Below are 17,428 nucleotides of genomic sequence, written 5' to 3'. Positions count from 1 at the left end.
TCACAATCAAAAGACAGTTTAATACATTTTGGAAATATTGTTCTGATTTAAAAGTGTTCTTTCTGTAAAGAACTGGTGGTTGCAAGAGAAGTTTAAAAGGTGCACACTGCCTAACTTCCTTAAATTTAAGGTAAGGTCATTTAAATTTCTAAATATCACTTAAGGATTCAAGTCAAAAACAGTTCTTACATGATCAGAAGACCAGTTAAAATTCATGTGGTTATTTGGGTATAATTCCAATTTCATCATTCATCTCCAACATGATTTTTCTTTAAAATCAGACATATTGTGATTTGCAAATCTTCACCAGTCCCTTTCAGGAGGCTCTCTGTACGGTATCCCTAAAAGGTTAAAAACATCCTTCTCTGTCAGTGTGGGAAGTGGAGTGCCACTATGAACCTTAAGGCTACCTTGACGTACCACATCTTTGTTCAGTGAGTGCTCTGACAAACTCATATGTTTTGTCTTTGCAAGAGCTCTCATTGAGCGATTGAAGTGCGCTGACCCAGTGAAATACATGAGCGAACATGCAAACTCGTCGTAAGGCACTACAATGATGTCCAGCCTGCGGTGGCGGTGGTTCGGCCCTGGCAAACGGCACACACCCAAGTATTTCTTTTGCTCTCCGTTCTCTTCGTGACTCACCAGGTCATCTGTCAAAAAACCTTGGAAATGAATGGTTTATTTTGTTAAACTCTGAGGGAAAATACACAAAAATAAAATTATTTTCTGCTGAAAAGTTGGAGCTTACTGCTGTCACGGAGGATCTGTAAGACTTTGCTGAAAACCCCCTTGTGAGATTTGCCATCAGGGTGAGATATAAGCACGTCAACATCTCCACACGTAGCTTTTCCCCGACGGTAGGAGCCGCACGCCATGGCCACAAGGCCTGGGTCTATGGTTAGTGTAGCATCCCTCACCTGCATTAAAAAGCAGAAGGAAAACCTGCCAAATTTTCTCAGTTACTGGAAACATAAAACACAAAAGAACACATCTATTAAAACACAGCAACACACTCTTTTTCAGTTAAAAACATCCCATCTCTTGCTAGCAGGACTCAAAAGCACTGTTCTCCCTTTATAACTTTTCCTTTCGCGTTCCTCCTCAAACGAACAAGCTTTTATCTGTTCCCAGCCAAATGCTGGAAGGTATTCTTGTAAAACTAATTATTTTTGACAAAGCTGAGGATGCACACATGCTTTTGTCATCTATATCATGTGCAATCTCCATCTGGCAGTTTTAAAGGAAAAAGAGGAGATGAATACTACAATAAGAAAATAACTAACATACTTGACTCTGAAATGAACAGGTATCTGGCTCAGTTAAGATGTAGCAAGTTAAAGGATTTACTTTCCCCCTTTGAGATGTCTGTTTTTCCCATTATCGTGCTGTCAGGGAACGCTGACTCAAACTTTTCCCTATTTTAGGGCCTCAGTTTCCAAATTGCTGAAGGTCTACGGGGAAAATCATCTCAAGTCAAAGTAAACTTGGCTTGATGTGATGATAGAAGCAAAGATATTTCAGTCAACATAACAGAATAATAAAAGCTTGTGGTCTTACAAATAAAGATTCATTACCACTTTCTCTATAGCTTGGGCTTCTTCCCTGGGCATCCGGTCCAAAAAGTCCTCGTAGTGCTTCAGTCCTATTTTCTGAGTGCTGCTCAGGTGGGCTTTTGTGCGAACGTCCTCCAAAGTGCGAAATCCCTGATAGGAAGGTTACATTTTCAGTGACAATGTTTTATAAACGTCCCTTAAGTAGATATCAAGTATGCAAGGAGGATTATATACACTGGAGGAAATTATTGATGAAAAATCTACTAATTAAAAGAAAGCCATTGTATAAAGTTCCTTAAAATTTTCAGGTCACTAAACTGAATCATAATTTGAGAGTTGAGCAAATTTCAAATGGGTCTGTGATCTTCATGAACTTTTTTCTTCTTTTTTTTTATCTTCACGACATTTAAGGACCTAACAATAATAAACATTTCCAGCCTGCTTGTATTGACTTAAAAAAAAGAAAAAATGGTGAAATTTCCTAAGAGCAGGGGTCTGCAACATTTATAAATAAAACCTCAACAGAATTAAAAGTTTAGTCTCCCAGAAAGACCAAGAGAAACCCATCCATGCATCCATCTCCAGTAGGCTGGATTACTGTAATGGTCTTTTAACAGGACTTCCTAAAAAGAGCATTAAACATCTGCAGCTCATCCAGATGCAGCTGTTAAGAGTTTTAACCAGGACTAAGAGATCTGAACACATCACACCAGTTTTAAAATCTTTACACTGGTTTCCAGTCAGTCTCATAATAGATTTTAAAACCCTTCTGATTGTTTATAAATCCCAAAACGGTTCAGGCCCAGAATACATCTGTGATATGTTCAGAGAATATAAACCTAGCAGGGCTCTTAGATCCAAAGACTCTGGTCAACTAGTCCAGACCAGAGTCCAGACTAAACATGGAGAAGCAGCATTTAGCTGTTATGCTGCAAACAAATGGAACAAACTGCTAGTGGAGATTAAACTTTCATCAAATGTAGAAACTCTTAAATCCAGGTTAAAAACATTTCTTTTCTCGTGTGTCTATGCATGAATTCTGCACACTAATTTTTAAACTTATCTTGCTTTTAATCACTTTAATGTAATTTATGATATTATTGTGGTTTTTGCCATTTGTTGCTGCCTTTATTGCTTTTTAATGCTTTCTTTGCACCATATGTAATACTTTTAATGTTTTATGTAAAGCACTTTCAATTGTCTTGTACATGAAATGTTCTATACAAAAAGGAGCCATATTTATCACCTGTCTCGCCAAATAGACATAGTTTAGAGATGTAAAACCTATTTGACTCGTAAAAATGACTTACAACAAACAAAACTGTTAACATTTTATTGCTTTTTATGTGTCATGACAAAAAAGAAAAAAGCCAAATGTTTGAACCTTCAGAGTACAAAGAGCTGTGCAGCGGTACTGAACATCGTCATAACGCTCGACTCATCACAAATGATTATGTCTCCTGGAGATACATGGGTTTGCTGAATTGTGATATCTGTTATATCTTTTTTTTTTTTTAAGTCAAAGGATAGATGTTCCAGTATTTTAATGAATGATATTTTGTGTATTCTCTGTTTGTGAATGGCCTTACATTTACCCATGTTGCCTCTAAACCTCCAGCATTAGTTGAGTTTAGGACTTTTCTTTCCATTTCTTTGAAGAATGTTGGCGCTTCTCAGCTTTCCACAGAAGTTCTGAACACCCTCTGATTTTTTTTTTTTTTTCTGCTTATGTTCAGCTTTGTTCTTTGGTGTTTGTTCTGGAAATCTCTTTTAATGTTACATGTTTTGGAAATTGCTCATTTCTTGGCACAAATCAAGCACATAAGTCAACATCATTGGCAATGAACAACATTAATCTGTCCACACAGAACTACTTTTTTTTCTTTAGATGGTAGATACACATTAGAAGCCAGGGTGAGCGTTATGTCTTACTATTTCTGGCTGGAAATGAGCTACAGCCACCAAACCCACAACATTATTTATTAATGATTATGTTCTAAGTGTACTCTCAAAAGTAAATAATGGTGGGCTCAGAGGGATATATGCACCTCCCTCTATTTCTAACTGAGAGGGTGCTTTTCATGGCAAGGGTGCTTATTTCAGCCCGAGTTTTTTTTCATACCTCATCGACGTACTGCACCTTTTAAATAACGTATTCCCCTCCTTACCAGAGGCAATGCTTCATCAGATATTATGGTAGAAGAACATAAACAAACAGTGAAGTAGAAAACATTCTCATCAGATAGTTTATGCAGGACAACTTCTTTATCTACCACATAAAAGCAAAATGTGGAGCTGCATTAAATCCTAGCGGTCTTGGGTCGACATTTTAAGGTGCTGGTGTGAAAGCACCTTATGTAATGTAAGATGATTACAAACTTGTCAGTTACTTTTTAATGACATATTTCTCGCCTGAGAAATCAAAGTAAAATCAGTTTAAAAGAACTATATTGAAAATGCCTTCCCGCTCCTTCCTAATGTTGACACTCAGTACAACAAAAGTTAATGCACCCATGATCACTGACACACAAGCTAAAAAAGCTTGAATGCTAATGCAAAGTTCAACTGATGGACTGCATTTATATATTCATTATGACTGAGGTCTGAACACTATGAATGTCTGGAAAAGACGCCTGATTTATAGAAGCGTGGAGACGAGAAATATCCCAACATGGTAACAATTGAAAACATAATTTATAAAAAAAAATGTAAAGAAATAAAATAAATAAATCAGTGCATTGATAACACTGTTTTAAGAGACATCAAACATATCTGTGGTTTTACCAACAGTATCATTACCACCACAACAGAAATAATACTGGAGCAACAAGTATATGCTTCGCTCATTTATCCTCTGGTCCAGAATGACTTTCTATTATCTCTCACCTGCTGGTACCAAAGTTGAGCAGTCTTTGCTCCAGCTCCCCAGATGTTGGTGAAAAGCTCCAATACTGGCACAGCCTCCCCAATGTAATCCAGCTTCCGCAAGTGCCCACTCTCCATTATCTCCTCAATTTTGTCAGCCATGCGTTTTCCTATTCCTGGGATCTGACAGGCTTCCTAAGGCCAAAAGAAAAGATGGTGTTTTAGAAAGAGTACTAGCTATACAATCCCTCTACCATAACAGATGTTCAACCAATCGCACACATTATCTGCACTCCAAACATTACAATTACAGCTTCTGAATTTGGTTACCTGATATGACGTCACAGGCTTGTGGTAGCTCTTCAGAGCGTTGACAGCCTTGGAGTAGCCAAGCGCCCTCCACTTGTCCCCCTGATGTGTGTAGGCTTTGGCCAGTACTTCAAGCTTGTCTGTGATGTGCTTGTTGAAGTTATTACTTTTGGACTGAGAAGACTGGGCACAGACCCACTTCCCTGAGAGTGGTTTTTGAGCAGCAGCCGAATCTGGACCGGGGTTTAGGGTGGAGCTGGGAGCCTCCTCTTTGGGGTGCTGGCCAGTGATGAGAGCTTCAAGGTCACTCTGAGAGACACCGTCTTCTTCTCCACGAATGTCTTCCTTGCTGTCTAGAGTTTTCTGGATGAAAGATTTCAGTCTTGCCTAAATTCTTTAATAATCCAAATAAGGAAGCAGTAACAGCATGAAAACCTACCGTTTCCAAGGTTTCCTCTTGCTTGGGTTCATGAGTCACTGGCTTTACAGTAGCTTCAGCAGTAGGTTTGATTTTTGTTGATTCCTCTTTTGTATTCTCACACTTTGCTGCTGAGTCCCTTGATGAAGAGCACATTAAAAATACTATTAAATTAACTATTTGTTAGAATTTTATTTATCTACCATAAAAATGATGTATCACTGACAAGCTAATGCGGTTTTACTAATGACTGTCTTGGTTTGTGTGTGAAGGTGAGACATTAAAACCATCATCACTGGTGACAATAGCCTCCAGACATTAACCCTTTAAACTCTAAGGCTTTTTATTTCTCTACGTTTAGTCTGCCTACTTAAAAAATATATATAAAATTGTATGTAGAAACTCAACCCTTTTAAGTCAGTAGTCATTCTTTTCTCAGGACAGTTTTATCCTGGACCACTCATTGTTGATTTACCATAAAGAATCTCAGAGTAACTACATTTTGCTGCTGGATTGTAACCTCATGAACAGGATATAAATGCCTGGAAAACTTGGTTAAGCTGATAGAAGGTAAGTTATCTATCAGATTTACCCCACACTATTGCTCCTGAGAAATTGTAGATAATATAACCGAAAGTGCTCAGGGGTGCAGGCAATCTAGTAAAGTTTTAAGGATTATTATTCTGAAATATTACTATAAGATCACATACCTCTTGGGTAAAAGGCTGTAACTGTTCACATCCACAAGGTTCTTCTCACTGATGCACAAGCTCAGCCAAGTGCATTTCACGAGCTGGACACCAGAGGGCATGCAATCCACTTTCAGCAAGCGCAGAGCCCGGTCACTGTCCATGCCGTCATCCACAACTACGTGAGTGACACCTGGACACAGTGAACTCTCAATCCTCCCTCCTTTCTGCTGGATCTGTTTTTGGAAGATCTGGCATCTGGCATTTCCAATTCCAGCAGGCAGAAGGTACACTGTGACGTCACTGAAAGTGTTTTCTGAAGGGGGAGGAGGTTACAATCTGCAAATAATTATGTTGCACTGATTCTAGCAATCTCAAAGAATTTTTCTCTCTTAATCTATTGTACTTAAATATAGTTGCACTTGCAAAAAGCTATTTCACTTGCTCTCACATTAATGCATACACACACAAAAAAGGAAGATAACAACCTGTGACGACACATTCGCCAGGTTTCTTCTTTAATGGGGGCGCATCCTTTCCCTGAAGCACTTTGGCTCTTTTAACTTTGGGGAAAGCTTTCACAATCCCATGACGAGGCTCCATTGTGTACGTAGATGAGAGGAGCCAGCGGCCTGTGGCATAGAAGAGAATCAAAGTTTTCTAAAACAAAAAAAACCACAAATCTGGAGCATAAGCTAAATAATAACAGCACATTATGGGCTACTTTGAAAGGTGATTCGGGATGTAAGTCAAATCAGAAGACTGACTGAATTAAATACTACACATTAAATACTACATGCCCCACAATGCAATGCACCATGGCATCTAATGGAAGTTACTGATGGAAGTTACTACTATTTAATGATAAAGTAGCAACTCTACACTGTAATAAAATAACTGTACTTAGTTAACTCCCGTTATAATCGTATTCATAGATAGTAATAATAAAAAAAATTAATGTTTTCTGCTGAATTTTTTAAAAGACCTTACAAATTTTCAGTATTTTAAGAATATTCTCACAAGAATAAGTCAAATACCTGGCTATATTTTTGTTTTTCATTTATGGAATAAAAATGTTATAATGCTCCAATATTTATATTTTTAAATAACAAAAAAACTGTAGCATCACAATAAGTACCTTAATGTTATACAATATTTTTACTGTGTGATACATATTAAATGTATTGTTACAGAGTTGACTTTAAGGCTTCGTAGTGTACCTTTGTGTGACAACTACTCTGAACTCATTGGTCTCCTTTTAGTTATACGTGTTCTCAGGCAATCAAATTCACCAGATCTGAATTGCATGTTACTTTTATTGGGCATCTATATCTAAAATTTTCAGCATAAAATATGGCAACCCTACTTTATTCTTACTAATAAAAATTAGGATGTTAAATACATAAAACATTCATTCGAGTCAGAGTCCAGTTCACCACCTCAACCTATAACGACAGACATTCACTTTTCTTCCAAGTAAATCTATGGGATCAGTAGGGAGGACTGGCTGGGCGGCCATAACAGTACGAAATGCTAGGGGAGGAGGGATGTGCATATAAATAAACTGTACAGTTCCTTCTGTAATGGAAATTGAGTTTTTTTTTATAACGTAAAACAAAACCGAGATTCCCAAGTTAAAGACAGCTGTTCCCTGTAGTAAAGCAGGAGCAGACGTACTTTGTATCATTACGATAACGATTCCTGCCTGACATCTTTTATTACTGGGTTGATTTCCTGCTACCAAAAGTATGGAAATATCTCAAATGATTAGGAATTTAATGCTCTGTAAGAACCGCCACTGTAATAACAAGTATGCCAATATTAAGAATATGTGACAAGTTACTTGATGTTAGGTACAATCCCTGTTATTCACTGTTATTAACATGCATTGCTAGCTAGCTACATTAAGATTAAGTTAACATTATAAAAGCGCAAGTAGTCTTTAATTATTCTGTAGGTAATGTATTTTACCTAATATAAAAGCTTTTTTTCAACTCAAATTTTCCTAAACTAATAATCATTTTCCAGCTGTAAATTCTTTAAACTGTAACACTTCGCTCTTACCCCTGTAGTCGTGAAACCATACAGAAAACACAGACGCACGTTCAATTCAAATGTTTCACTTCCGGGTCATAATAAAACGTTTGAATCGGGTATATAGAGTTTTCCTGAAATCGTATCTACATAACTTCCTATTTATATATATATATAGAGAGAGAGATATTAACGTCGTGTGTAAAATATATACATATATATAGTAATAAAATTTTATCCAAATAAATAAATGTGTCTTTGTGTATTAAACTCGGTTTCTGTGGTTACAGATTAACCCGGAAGTGGCTTAAGGGACTTGGAAACATGGCTGTGCAAAGCTGGATCGATATTGTTAAATCGTCAAAGAAAACGGCGTTAATTCACGACGGTAAATGAAATTAAAAAAAGTTTCATTTTAGTAACAATAATAATAATAATGAAGAAAAAATATACTGTTTTCATTTTACCAAAGCTAGTTTAATTCAGCTGACGTTAAGTAGTTAGCATCCTCAGCTCAACAGCTAGCTTTATAGCAAGTGTTACTAGGCAACAATCTGGTGGACCGACTGATCTTTGTATAACACACTTTGGTTTAGCGCAAATATGCGAAAACACAAAATGTGTTTACATATATATTTATTCAATATCTTGACAATATCGTGACTAAAACGATATGAAAGTACTGTATTTTCACCGTCTTTGTTGTTTTTGTTTTGTCTTAATCTAAAGCAATGCAAATTGTGATATTTTGCTCAGTTAAAAATATTACAGACAAGACAAAATAGTACAGTACATTGTGACCATTTTATCAATATTTCTACAACTGATGTTGGTACTGCACAGTGCTGTGCATTAGATGTTCTCAATAAAATTTAATTTTCTCAAACATTGACAAACAAATTAATCAGAGTAAGTTTCAAGCTGAAGAGTGCCGACTCCTCACTAACGTTTCACTCATGTTGTTCCATCTCCCTCCATGCAATCACATTTTCATGTAACCATTAATAAACAAACTGAATTCTCTACAGGCTGGATTTCTGTATTGCTTTTACCACAAGCTTAAAGTATAAGATGGTGGGCAATAACATATATTTGTGCATAGGGTAAACTTGCAGAATATTATGGAGGATATTTGTTTGTGCATACAGTACATCATGTAGCAAATTCTATATATCTAAATGCCTAAATATTTCTGTAATAAATTATTTTCCATGCTTTGCTTGCTCACAACTACAAACAGTTGTTTTGCTTTTAAATTCTTTGTCCAAGTTTTCACCTTGAATAAAGAGCATATTTCCTATATTATTTTCCTAGTAATAATCACATTGCTTCCTGATCTTTCATTCTAATATGTTTCCAAATTTCACTTGTAGGTAAAAGGAAAATCCACTACCACTTTAAAGATGGAAAAGAAATGGCAGAAGAGTATGACCTGAAGACAGATGAGCTCATTGGTAAGCATCAAAGTTTTGATATCACACATCTGCACGAAGCTACTAACATCTTCAGTTCAATAAACAACATGAGTTTGCGTCATTTAAAGTATTTTGTATATTTCAGTACGAAAATGGCGCCATAAAAGCACCCTTGGAGTTCAAGGCTGTTGGCAAGTAGAAGTTGGGGAGCCTCTTGTCAGTACGACTGCATCTTTGGACTCTGATGTGATCAAAGAAAACTGTTGCAATGTGGGTTTTTTTTTTTTTTTCATTTATTTAACTGACTTAGAAATTAATTTGAATGGCTGTTTCTGTAAAGCTGAATACTTTTTAAAATTTGTTTCCACAGCCAGTGTTCGTACGTAAAGACACAAAGATCAACTTTCAGTGGAGAATCCGTAACCTTCCTTACCCCAAAGATGTCTTCAGTGTTTTAGTAGAGCCACCTGAGAGATGCATCATCATAAAAACGTCAAATAAAAAGTACATTTGCATAAGAATCCACCCTTTCCTGACAATCTATTCATTTCTGTCATACACTTGTTGCATGCAATGTCAATGTCTTTCCTATAGATGGCACTGTTCACAATACATTTGTGGGGTGCAGCAGCATTATGATTCTGTGACACTCTCCCAATGTCTTCCCAGGTATTACAAGAAGTTCAGTATCCCTGACCTCGATCGAAGTCAGCTGCCCCTGGACAGCTCAGCACTCAGCTTCACACATGCCAACAACACTTTAATTGTCAGTGTACGTCTCACACAGTGGAGAACGAATTCATTACACCTTAGTACATCAAAAAACTACGGATTTGGATATTATAATAGAAAAATTGAAGGTTGAATAATATATTTGTGTTCTAACCTAAAGGTTTGGATGCAGAGACATACACTGCATCATTTGTTTAAGACGAATAATTACAAACGTATAAGAAAAATTAGCTTTTATTTAAAGAAAACTTTGAAACTCATCATTATTGCACCTGAAATGTTTTATTCAAAACATAAAAATATGTTTAGAATTTATTGATACTCCAAATTATGTTTAAACTTATATGTATCAGTACTTTTCATTTATTTATTGATTTATTTTCTTCATTTTTAAAAGTTTGAGAAATCCAGTGAAGTGAATAATTTTTTTCTTTCTTGTCCAGTACAAGAAACCCAAAGAGATCTTAACCTTTGAGCAGGAGTTACTGAAGGAACTGAAGAAACTGAAGGGGACCGCTGAAGGGGATGTCGACTGCAAAACCCAGTAAATCAAGACTGGGAGAGAAAAGAAATAATACTGAGTCGTGTTTAAAGCAGAGTCTAGCTGCATCATTTTCCATTAATGTGGCCGCTTGTTTACTTTCCTAAAGTGGATCCCATCATTGGGATGGAAGTGCCTTGTTCCTGGTTTAATTTCTCCATTTACTGGAATTTTTAATGTTCAAATGTGTCATTTCCACCAGATGTAGACACTGATAAAGTAATGTCATAGGCATGTTAAAATCTTTCAGTTAAATTTTTAACTTAATAAATGTTTGTTCCTTTTCAAATGATGTATTTTGAAGAAATTAAATAAATTAATACATTTTGCCAGAACAGCATCTGTTTGTGTTTGTAATCAAGTTTTTTTTTTTTTTTTTTTTTTTTTTTTTTTTGGTGGGGGTTTGTGTATGTGGGGGGAGTGAGCCCATATACCCTACCACTTTCCTTTCACTGATGTCCTTGTAAAACACTCAGAACACACAATGCTTCATCCCTGTTCGTTCCGAGGTCACAGTTACGAAGACATCCCATTTGTGTTAAATGAATAACCTTATGTTCCTTGCATGTAGTCGGCCACCCTGAAAGTCATCACTGGTTCTAGTTTTACCATTTCCCCTCACTATGAGGGTCACTCTGACTTCATGGTGGTCAGCTGAAATGTTAAAGACCCTGAAAAAAAGGAAAAAGTTTTGTTTTAATTTACTTTGTGGGTTTAAAGCCAGTTTCTGACATATCTGGCTTATGTTCACCTTTGTGTATACTCTGTATGAAGGGCAAGACTAAATGAATACTAAAAGGGATGTTGGTAAACTTTTTGTTCTAATTAAAGAAAAAAAATCTGTGGAGTGAGAGATTCTTAAACAGTGGATAAAAAAAGAGGAGAGCCGCTTAAACGAAACAATGGCATTTAAATATAGATTGTTTCAGGCTTGTGATTCCTTGCATTTTTTTACCGCTGGTCCAAACCCAGAGAGCAAGTGCAAAAAGCAGAGACAAAACCACAGCTCTCTCACACTATTGTGCTTTGTCTTCGTCCAGATGGAACGACGAGATACAAGAAAACATTTTAAACCCGTCATTCCCGTTTTGTTGATCCCCCCCACTGAATTGTGAAGTGACAAAAAATCATTCATACACATTTGATCAGGGATTTTCTCCCAAGAGCTTCTGATTCTGATTGTTAAAACTTTTCTGCTGCTGAGAAGTTGCATTAAATATAAAATCTATGCTCTAAAGTCTTGAAGTTGGCCATTGTCTCTCATAATTACAGTCTTGAGCTTGAGCAGTTGTCAATATGTATTCCTGCAACAGCAAACATCAACCAACAAATTGGACATCCAGCTCATGCTTGGTGAGAGCAGCCAGGACCCTCTGTTCAGGGTCTTCCTCCTCCCCTGTCATTTGGCCTCTGACGGTCATGCTCAACTGCTTCTGGGAAGAGGGTTTCTTTTCTGCTTCCCTTTCATTCCCGAATGCCTCTTCCCAGCCATTCCCCCTCTTTCAGTCGATGCCACATTTTGCCACACAGGCCCTGATGCTTTTTCTGCAACCCCTCAGCTCCCTCTCCCCCAAACCCCCACCATCCCCTCCAAACCCCTCACCCCTCCCTGTGTGACTGGCTTCTTTTTGATAACTGACCCCTCCTCGTGTTATTATTCGAACCCACTATTGTATAACATGCCCTTTTATATGAGGTTCCACAAAGGGCCCATTTGATCAGAGGGTTACGGTGTGCGATCGTGAGAAATGCAACTACATGGTGGTAACCTTTGTTTGGGCCAAAATGGTGGGCTGACCTCATCGCTTTTAATGCATAGCTTGGGCCATTCAGGCCCAAGTCTCACTTGCTGAGCACATTGAATTCTGAAGCCTGTCACAGATATTGCCCCTCAGTTATCTGGGTCTTCGGCTCGAAGAAGACGATGAGAAAAAAAACAAAATTTTTGGGGGGGCTGTCGTCTTTGCACGCCAGCCTTCCATTCCAAAACAACCATACAAGAGAGAAGCCAAAGAGCTTGAGAACTGATTCTTTAGTAGTTTTAATATACACTCTACAATAAATATTTCCATCATTTGATGTCATTTACATTTTTACAGTAAAAATATATTCATATATGTAGAAAAAAAAACCAAAACAGGTTACATATATTCTCCAAAATGGCCTCCAAAAGGCAAGATAGCATGTCAACTGAGAGGCATGCTGTAACCACAGATAGCTGCCACGTCTAGCTTCATTGTACTCATTTCTCTTCTTAACATTCTTTGTTGCTAAGCTGGCTAACTTCTAACCACAGGTTTTCAATCATGACATTATTGTTGAGCTCTCCAGTATTTAAAATGTCCTGATTTAATAACAAGAAAGTCTTTCCTACAGGCTGTCTGAACTGGAAATAACTAACAGATTAGATAGTTTACATACAATCCAGTACCAATAATTACATAATAAGTCCACAAATGAGGCAAAAATTGTATGGGCACTTGGGTGTACAAGTAAATTTCCCTCCAAGTAAATGCTTTCTCCTGAAGTGGTTCCTCTGTGCTGTCCATCTGCGGTTCTCCCTCAGCGGTTTCAGTCCTTAGCGTCCCCCCGAGCGCTGGTGATGGGAATGTTTAGTCCGCTTGCTGAAAGGCTGCATGGGGACAGGGAGAGGAAGTACATCAAACGGTCTCCTCTCACTTAGCAAGTGCCCCCTAGGTAGACGCTTCATGAAGTGGGCCTCCCTCTGGTGCTGCTTGGTCTTGGAGGCCTTCCTGGGGCGACCTTTGCGTGTGAAAGCCATGTACCAGCCCTCGTACTTGGCGTTCTGGAGTGCTGTATAGTTGTTTTCCAGAACAATCTCAGTGAAGATGCAATCTTTGCCTCGTCCTTTCCGCTGGGAAAGAAAAAAAGTAGGGAGAAGTTGAGATGTTTTGGACAATCTCCAGGAAGCGTAAACAAAGTCAAACAATCTTTTAAACCAGAGGAGGGCTGCTCAGATAAATCTCTAATTTGTTCTGGTTTCAAATGTGTCTCAAAAATATGTTGCCATAAGCTGCAAGTCTGGAATAACAACTCCAAGAAACAGAAAAACTTCCAAGTTGTTACTGCATTTGTATGCAGCCACAAATGTATGAATTCCAGATTACCTTGCCAATCAGCTTCCCCCTCTTGTTCATACATATGTAATATCCTGTCTTCGCCCCTTTAATACGAACACGACTTCCAAAAGAGTCCGTCTCCACTTCCAGTTTAGCTGCACAGACAAAAACAAATCAGAAAAAAATAATGGGATGATACATCAGACACGATGTAGGCATGCAGATCACGATGCTGAGATGAGATGCAAATGAGCTCTCCGCTTCTTTCTCCAAATATGTTCTTTTTATGTGGCCCAGATTCTAATGAACCAGATCATGCCATCAATAAATAATTTTATATTGACCTGAAATGATCAGGACCAGTCAACACACGTCATGAGGAGGACATGAATTCCCACTTAACCCCTGTGATCCGGCAGCCACCTTTAACAAAGCATTCAACCCTTCCAAAATAGCATCAAATGATAGTGATTTTGACGGAGGGATTGTTGTTGAATGCCTGTTAAATGCTGTGCTGTGATGCAGCTCAGACTGGGGATAAAGGAGAGTGAGAATACTGCGGTCAGAGACACAGCCACAAGCACAGAGCAACGGTCAGAATTGGGCCAGTTACAAGAGTGACACCCACTTAAGATGTGTAGCCAGAGTGTGCATGACTGTCTCTCTCTGTGAATGTGAGTTTAGGCGAAGAGATTTAAAAGACAAAAGTGCACACAGGATAGGCATGGAGAGGAAAAGGTATAAAGTAAAGATGCTGACTTCACCACGCCTTATAAATTGAGTCATACATTGAGTTGTAAAGCAATGAAAATTCCTCATAAAGTCCGTGTCCAAGAGGCAGGCAGCAGGCACTGAGAGGTGGATGGATGGTGGTGGAAAGATGGCTGCAGACACCAAAAATCATCCTTGGATGTTAAGAATTATGCTCCCTTTAAATGAAAGGCAGTTTTTGCTTGCTTAAAGTTCAGATGAAAAAATCTCCTCACTGAGCAACAGGTACTGAGAACTAAAGACCAGCAAGATACTTGTAAAATCAACGATCTGCATAAGGCCATGAAGGCAGCACCAATGCCATTAACAATGTTTACAGCTGCCACTGTTTCTTTTGTTTCAAACAGTTTTTTTCTTAATCTGGCCACATAAACATAATTTCTCCTGCTGTAATGAATTTACCCAATTCCCATGTGTTTAAAATTAATATGATTTGCTTTTGATACTTTTCTGAAATCAGGGAAATGTAGGAAATAATTGATTTTTAACTGGAGTAAAGTAACTTCATCTCAGACAATAAAAAGGTAGCTGAATAGATTAATATGTGTGGGCTCTTAGTTGAGCCTTCTATTTAGAAGAGATACTTAACAAGACATTATATTTCATAAAAAAAAAGTTTTCCATTCAGCAAAAATTATTACTAAGTAAATTACAGGACATAAAATGATCTATTGCATATTTACTATAAATTAACCACAAATTATGCCCTCCTTTTTCTTTATGCATGGGTCATTTGCCTCCTACCGTGCACTGCACCGTCGTCTCCATTGGCGTTGACCCGCTTGTTGGACAGGACCTGGACATGTTTCCCGCTGGTTCGGCTGTACAGCTGGTAGGTTCGGGTCAGTCTGCGGCTCATCCGGTCCGACAGCAGGCTCTGCTCGGTGACATGGTGCTTGAAATTAGGAGGAGACTGCACAGAGTTCTGCCGGACAATGGAAAACACATGTCACGTAATATGACATTACTTCTGAAAATTCTGCGCTGCTTTGGTTTTTCTCGCCTGCAGATGAGAATGTCAGCCGCGAGGAGACTAAAGCTTGTCAGTCAAACAACCAACAAGGCCCGGACAACAGTTTATAGTTACTTTCATCATATTTAGTAAAAAAAAAATAAAATAAAAATAAAAAGCTTAGCTTTGTTTTCTTTGATTTATGGTGGCCTGTTTTTGGAGATGCTTTCAAAGACCCTCGTGGATGACGATTCACTCGGATAGGTTGTTTTTACCACTGATGATCTTTCACCCCTTCATGACTTCTTTTTTTCCCTCTCTCTCTCTCTCTCTCTCTCTTTTACCCCCACTCATTTCAACCATCCACATGTGTTTTAACAATTACCTTTTAGGCTGCAGCTTAACATTTCTCAAGATGTTTGAATTGTTGCCAATTGCCATAGCACTCATAATAAAATGTTTTCATTGTTATTGCAGCCTGTTGGAGAGGTTCAGACCCTGGACTGCAAACAAAGTGCCTGGGTGCCTTTTAAATTTAACTTTGATTAATTAGCCTTTAGAACTTTATGCAAGATAAGTGTTTTTTTAAAATATATATTTCTTTTTTTTCTTCTTGAAGCGAAAATGTGTGTTACCTGTGCGTAAAAGCAAAGCGCCGTGAATTGAAGTAACCTGCAACAAAACCAACACAAAAATAAGTTCTACTCACTTGTTACATTTAAAAAGATATATATGGGTACAAACATTGTGTTTGCAGTTCTTTACTTACAGACAACCTAACCTCGATGTTCTGAGCCTCATCTTGTAATAGTTCAAATATTGCTTCATGAATACTCCACTGATTCGGTGCTGGAAGCCCCCGGAAATAAAGTTGCTCCTGAAGGGTATTTCAACTCAATTTTATCCCTCTTCGTTACACATGGAAATTGATTGCCATGACAATTAAGAAATCAATAAAAAAAGAAATAAAGAAAAAGGGAAAAATAAATAAATAAATAAATAAAAAGCCTGGTTGCCCCAGTGCAGGTACGGGATCGGGTCTCCACTCAACTGATGCAATGAATAGTTCGGAAGATTTAAAGGAGTTTCGGTTCTAATCCAAATTAAAGTCCGTAGAGTCGCCGTCACCAAACCACCTCCATCAAATCTCCATTGTGACCTCCAGCTATTCAGCAATGACGTTTTATAATAGAAACTCTTGATTTGCTATGACAGAGAGGCGCTGAGGATGTTTTACACACGGAACTTTACGCATCATTGGTAAGGTGCGGATTTCCTGAGAAAAAAAAGTGAAGCGATCTAATGAATGATGATGGATGAATCTCACAAGTTGCGGCTCTGTTTGTTTTAAATAGTTAGAATAATGTTGCGACAGTTGTCAGTATGCGCAGACTGTACAGTTCCAGCGTCCACCCACACGTGTATTTCTTGCGGTTGCCTCCAGTCCACACAGCATCTGTCCCCCTCTACATTTAAATACTTTAACTTGCGGGAAAGTCAATATCCTCGTCAAGAGCAGGCGGAGCGTTCAAGCTGGAGCCAAGATGAAACTGAACACTTGTTAAGACGCTTAGCCTGCAACTATCTGCTTGTAAATCCGTAAACATTACAGTCATCAATAAATTGGATGCAGAATTAAACACCCGCTAAGATGAAAGATTAAATAAAAAATTATCACGATGAAATTCGCCCGTATGTGTTTTAACAAACAGGTTAAATAAAAAAAAAATACATCAAATATATTAAACTACCGCCAGAAATTTATGCACAATCTTACATTAATCTCCGCCATGTCATAAGGTTCCTGTATGGTCATGCAAAATAACAGAACACTTTGTTTTCTACAAGCAGAAATGTCCACATGGAAAAATTCCTTGGCATGTACTTAAGAAAATCTACAGTTACATTAAGTTATTCCCTAACTGCAGGTTAGAGGTTGTTTGGTGGTCCCTCAGGAGAGACCTCGATGTGCTTTTTCATCCTACATATGTAAGTAATATGTATTCCATGTGAACACATGACACACAATGGTTTTCACATAACATCTAAAGCCTTTGCCATGGATA

The 17,428-nt window shown here is 37.9% G+C and overlaps 3 protein-coding genes across 4 annotated transcripts; 1 reads left to right on the top strand and 2 right to left on the bottom strand.

Moving 5' to 3' along the window:
- Positions 1 to 7,989, bottom strand: poll (polymerase (DNA directed), lambda). Its single transcript, XM_041984157.1, has 9 exons — positions 7,902 to 7,989; positions 6,326 to 6,469; positions 5,859 to 6,153; positions 5,170 to 5,287; positions 4,752 to 5,093; positions 4,443 to 4,616; positions 1,578 to 1,706; positions 752 to 920; positions 1 to 665 (listed from the first exon to the last, which is right to left on the bottom strand). The coding sequence occupies exons 2-9, from the start codon at positions 6,438 to 6,440 to the stop codon at positions 304 to 306; spliced, it is 1,704 nt and encodes a 567-aa protein (XP_041840091.1). The 5' UTR covers positions 6,441 to 6,469; positions 7,902 to 7,989; the 3' UTR covers positions 1 to 303.
- A 178-nt stretch (positions 7,990 to 8,167) lies between these two features.
- dpcd (deleted in primary ciliary dyskinesia homolog (mouse)) lies at positions 8,168 to 10,888 on the top strand. Of its 2 annotated transcripts, none has more exons than XM_041984180.1 (6): positions 8,168 to 8,259; positions 9,245 to 9,325; positions 9,432 to 9,556; positions 9,657 to 9,790; positions 9,956 to 10,052; positions 10,462 to 10,888. In XM_041984180.1, exons 1-6 carry the CDS (start codon positions 8,196 to 8,198, stop codon positions 10,564 to 10,566), a joined length of 606 nt encoding a protein of 201 aa, XP_041840114.1. In that variant the 5' UTR covers positions 8,168 to 8,195; the 3' UTR covers positions 10,567 to 10,888. The 2 variants fall into 2 exon arrangements, with proteins under 2 accessions (XP_041840114.1, XP_041840113.1); XM_041984179.1 differs by having other exon boundaries at positions 9,956 to 10,058.
- Positions 10,889 to 12,629: 1,741 nt separating this feature from the next.
- fgf8b (fibroblast growth factor 8 b) lies at positions 12,630 to 16,814 on the bottom strand. The gene is made up of 5 exons (XM_041984177.1): positions 16,132 to 16,814; positions 15,998 to 16,034; positions 15,155 to 15,335; positions 13,688 to 13,794; positions 12,630 to 13,434 (listed from the first exon to the last, which is right to left on the bottom strand). The coding sequence occupies exons 1-5, from the start codon at positions 16,188 to 16,190 to the stop codon at positions 13,138 to 13,140; spliced, it is 681 nt and encodes a 226-aa protein (XP_041840111.1). The 5' UTR covers positions 16,191 to 16,814; the 3' UTR covers positions 12,630 to 13,137.
- Positions 16,815 to 17,428: the final 614 nt, after the last annotated feature.

The sequence above is a fragment of the Melanotaenia boesemani genome, chromosome 4 (assembly GCF_017639745.1).
Source record: "Melanotaenia boesemani isolate fMelBoe1 chromosome 4, fMelBoe1.pri, whole genome shotgun sequence".
Lineage (NCBI taxonomy): Eukaryota > Metazoa > Chordata > Actinopteri > Atheriniformes > Melanotaeniidae > Melanotaenia > Melanotaenia boesemani.
Note: the sequence above shows the minus strand (reverse complement) of the source record. Positions and strands in the feature narration are given on the sequence as shown.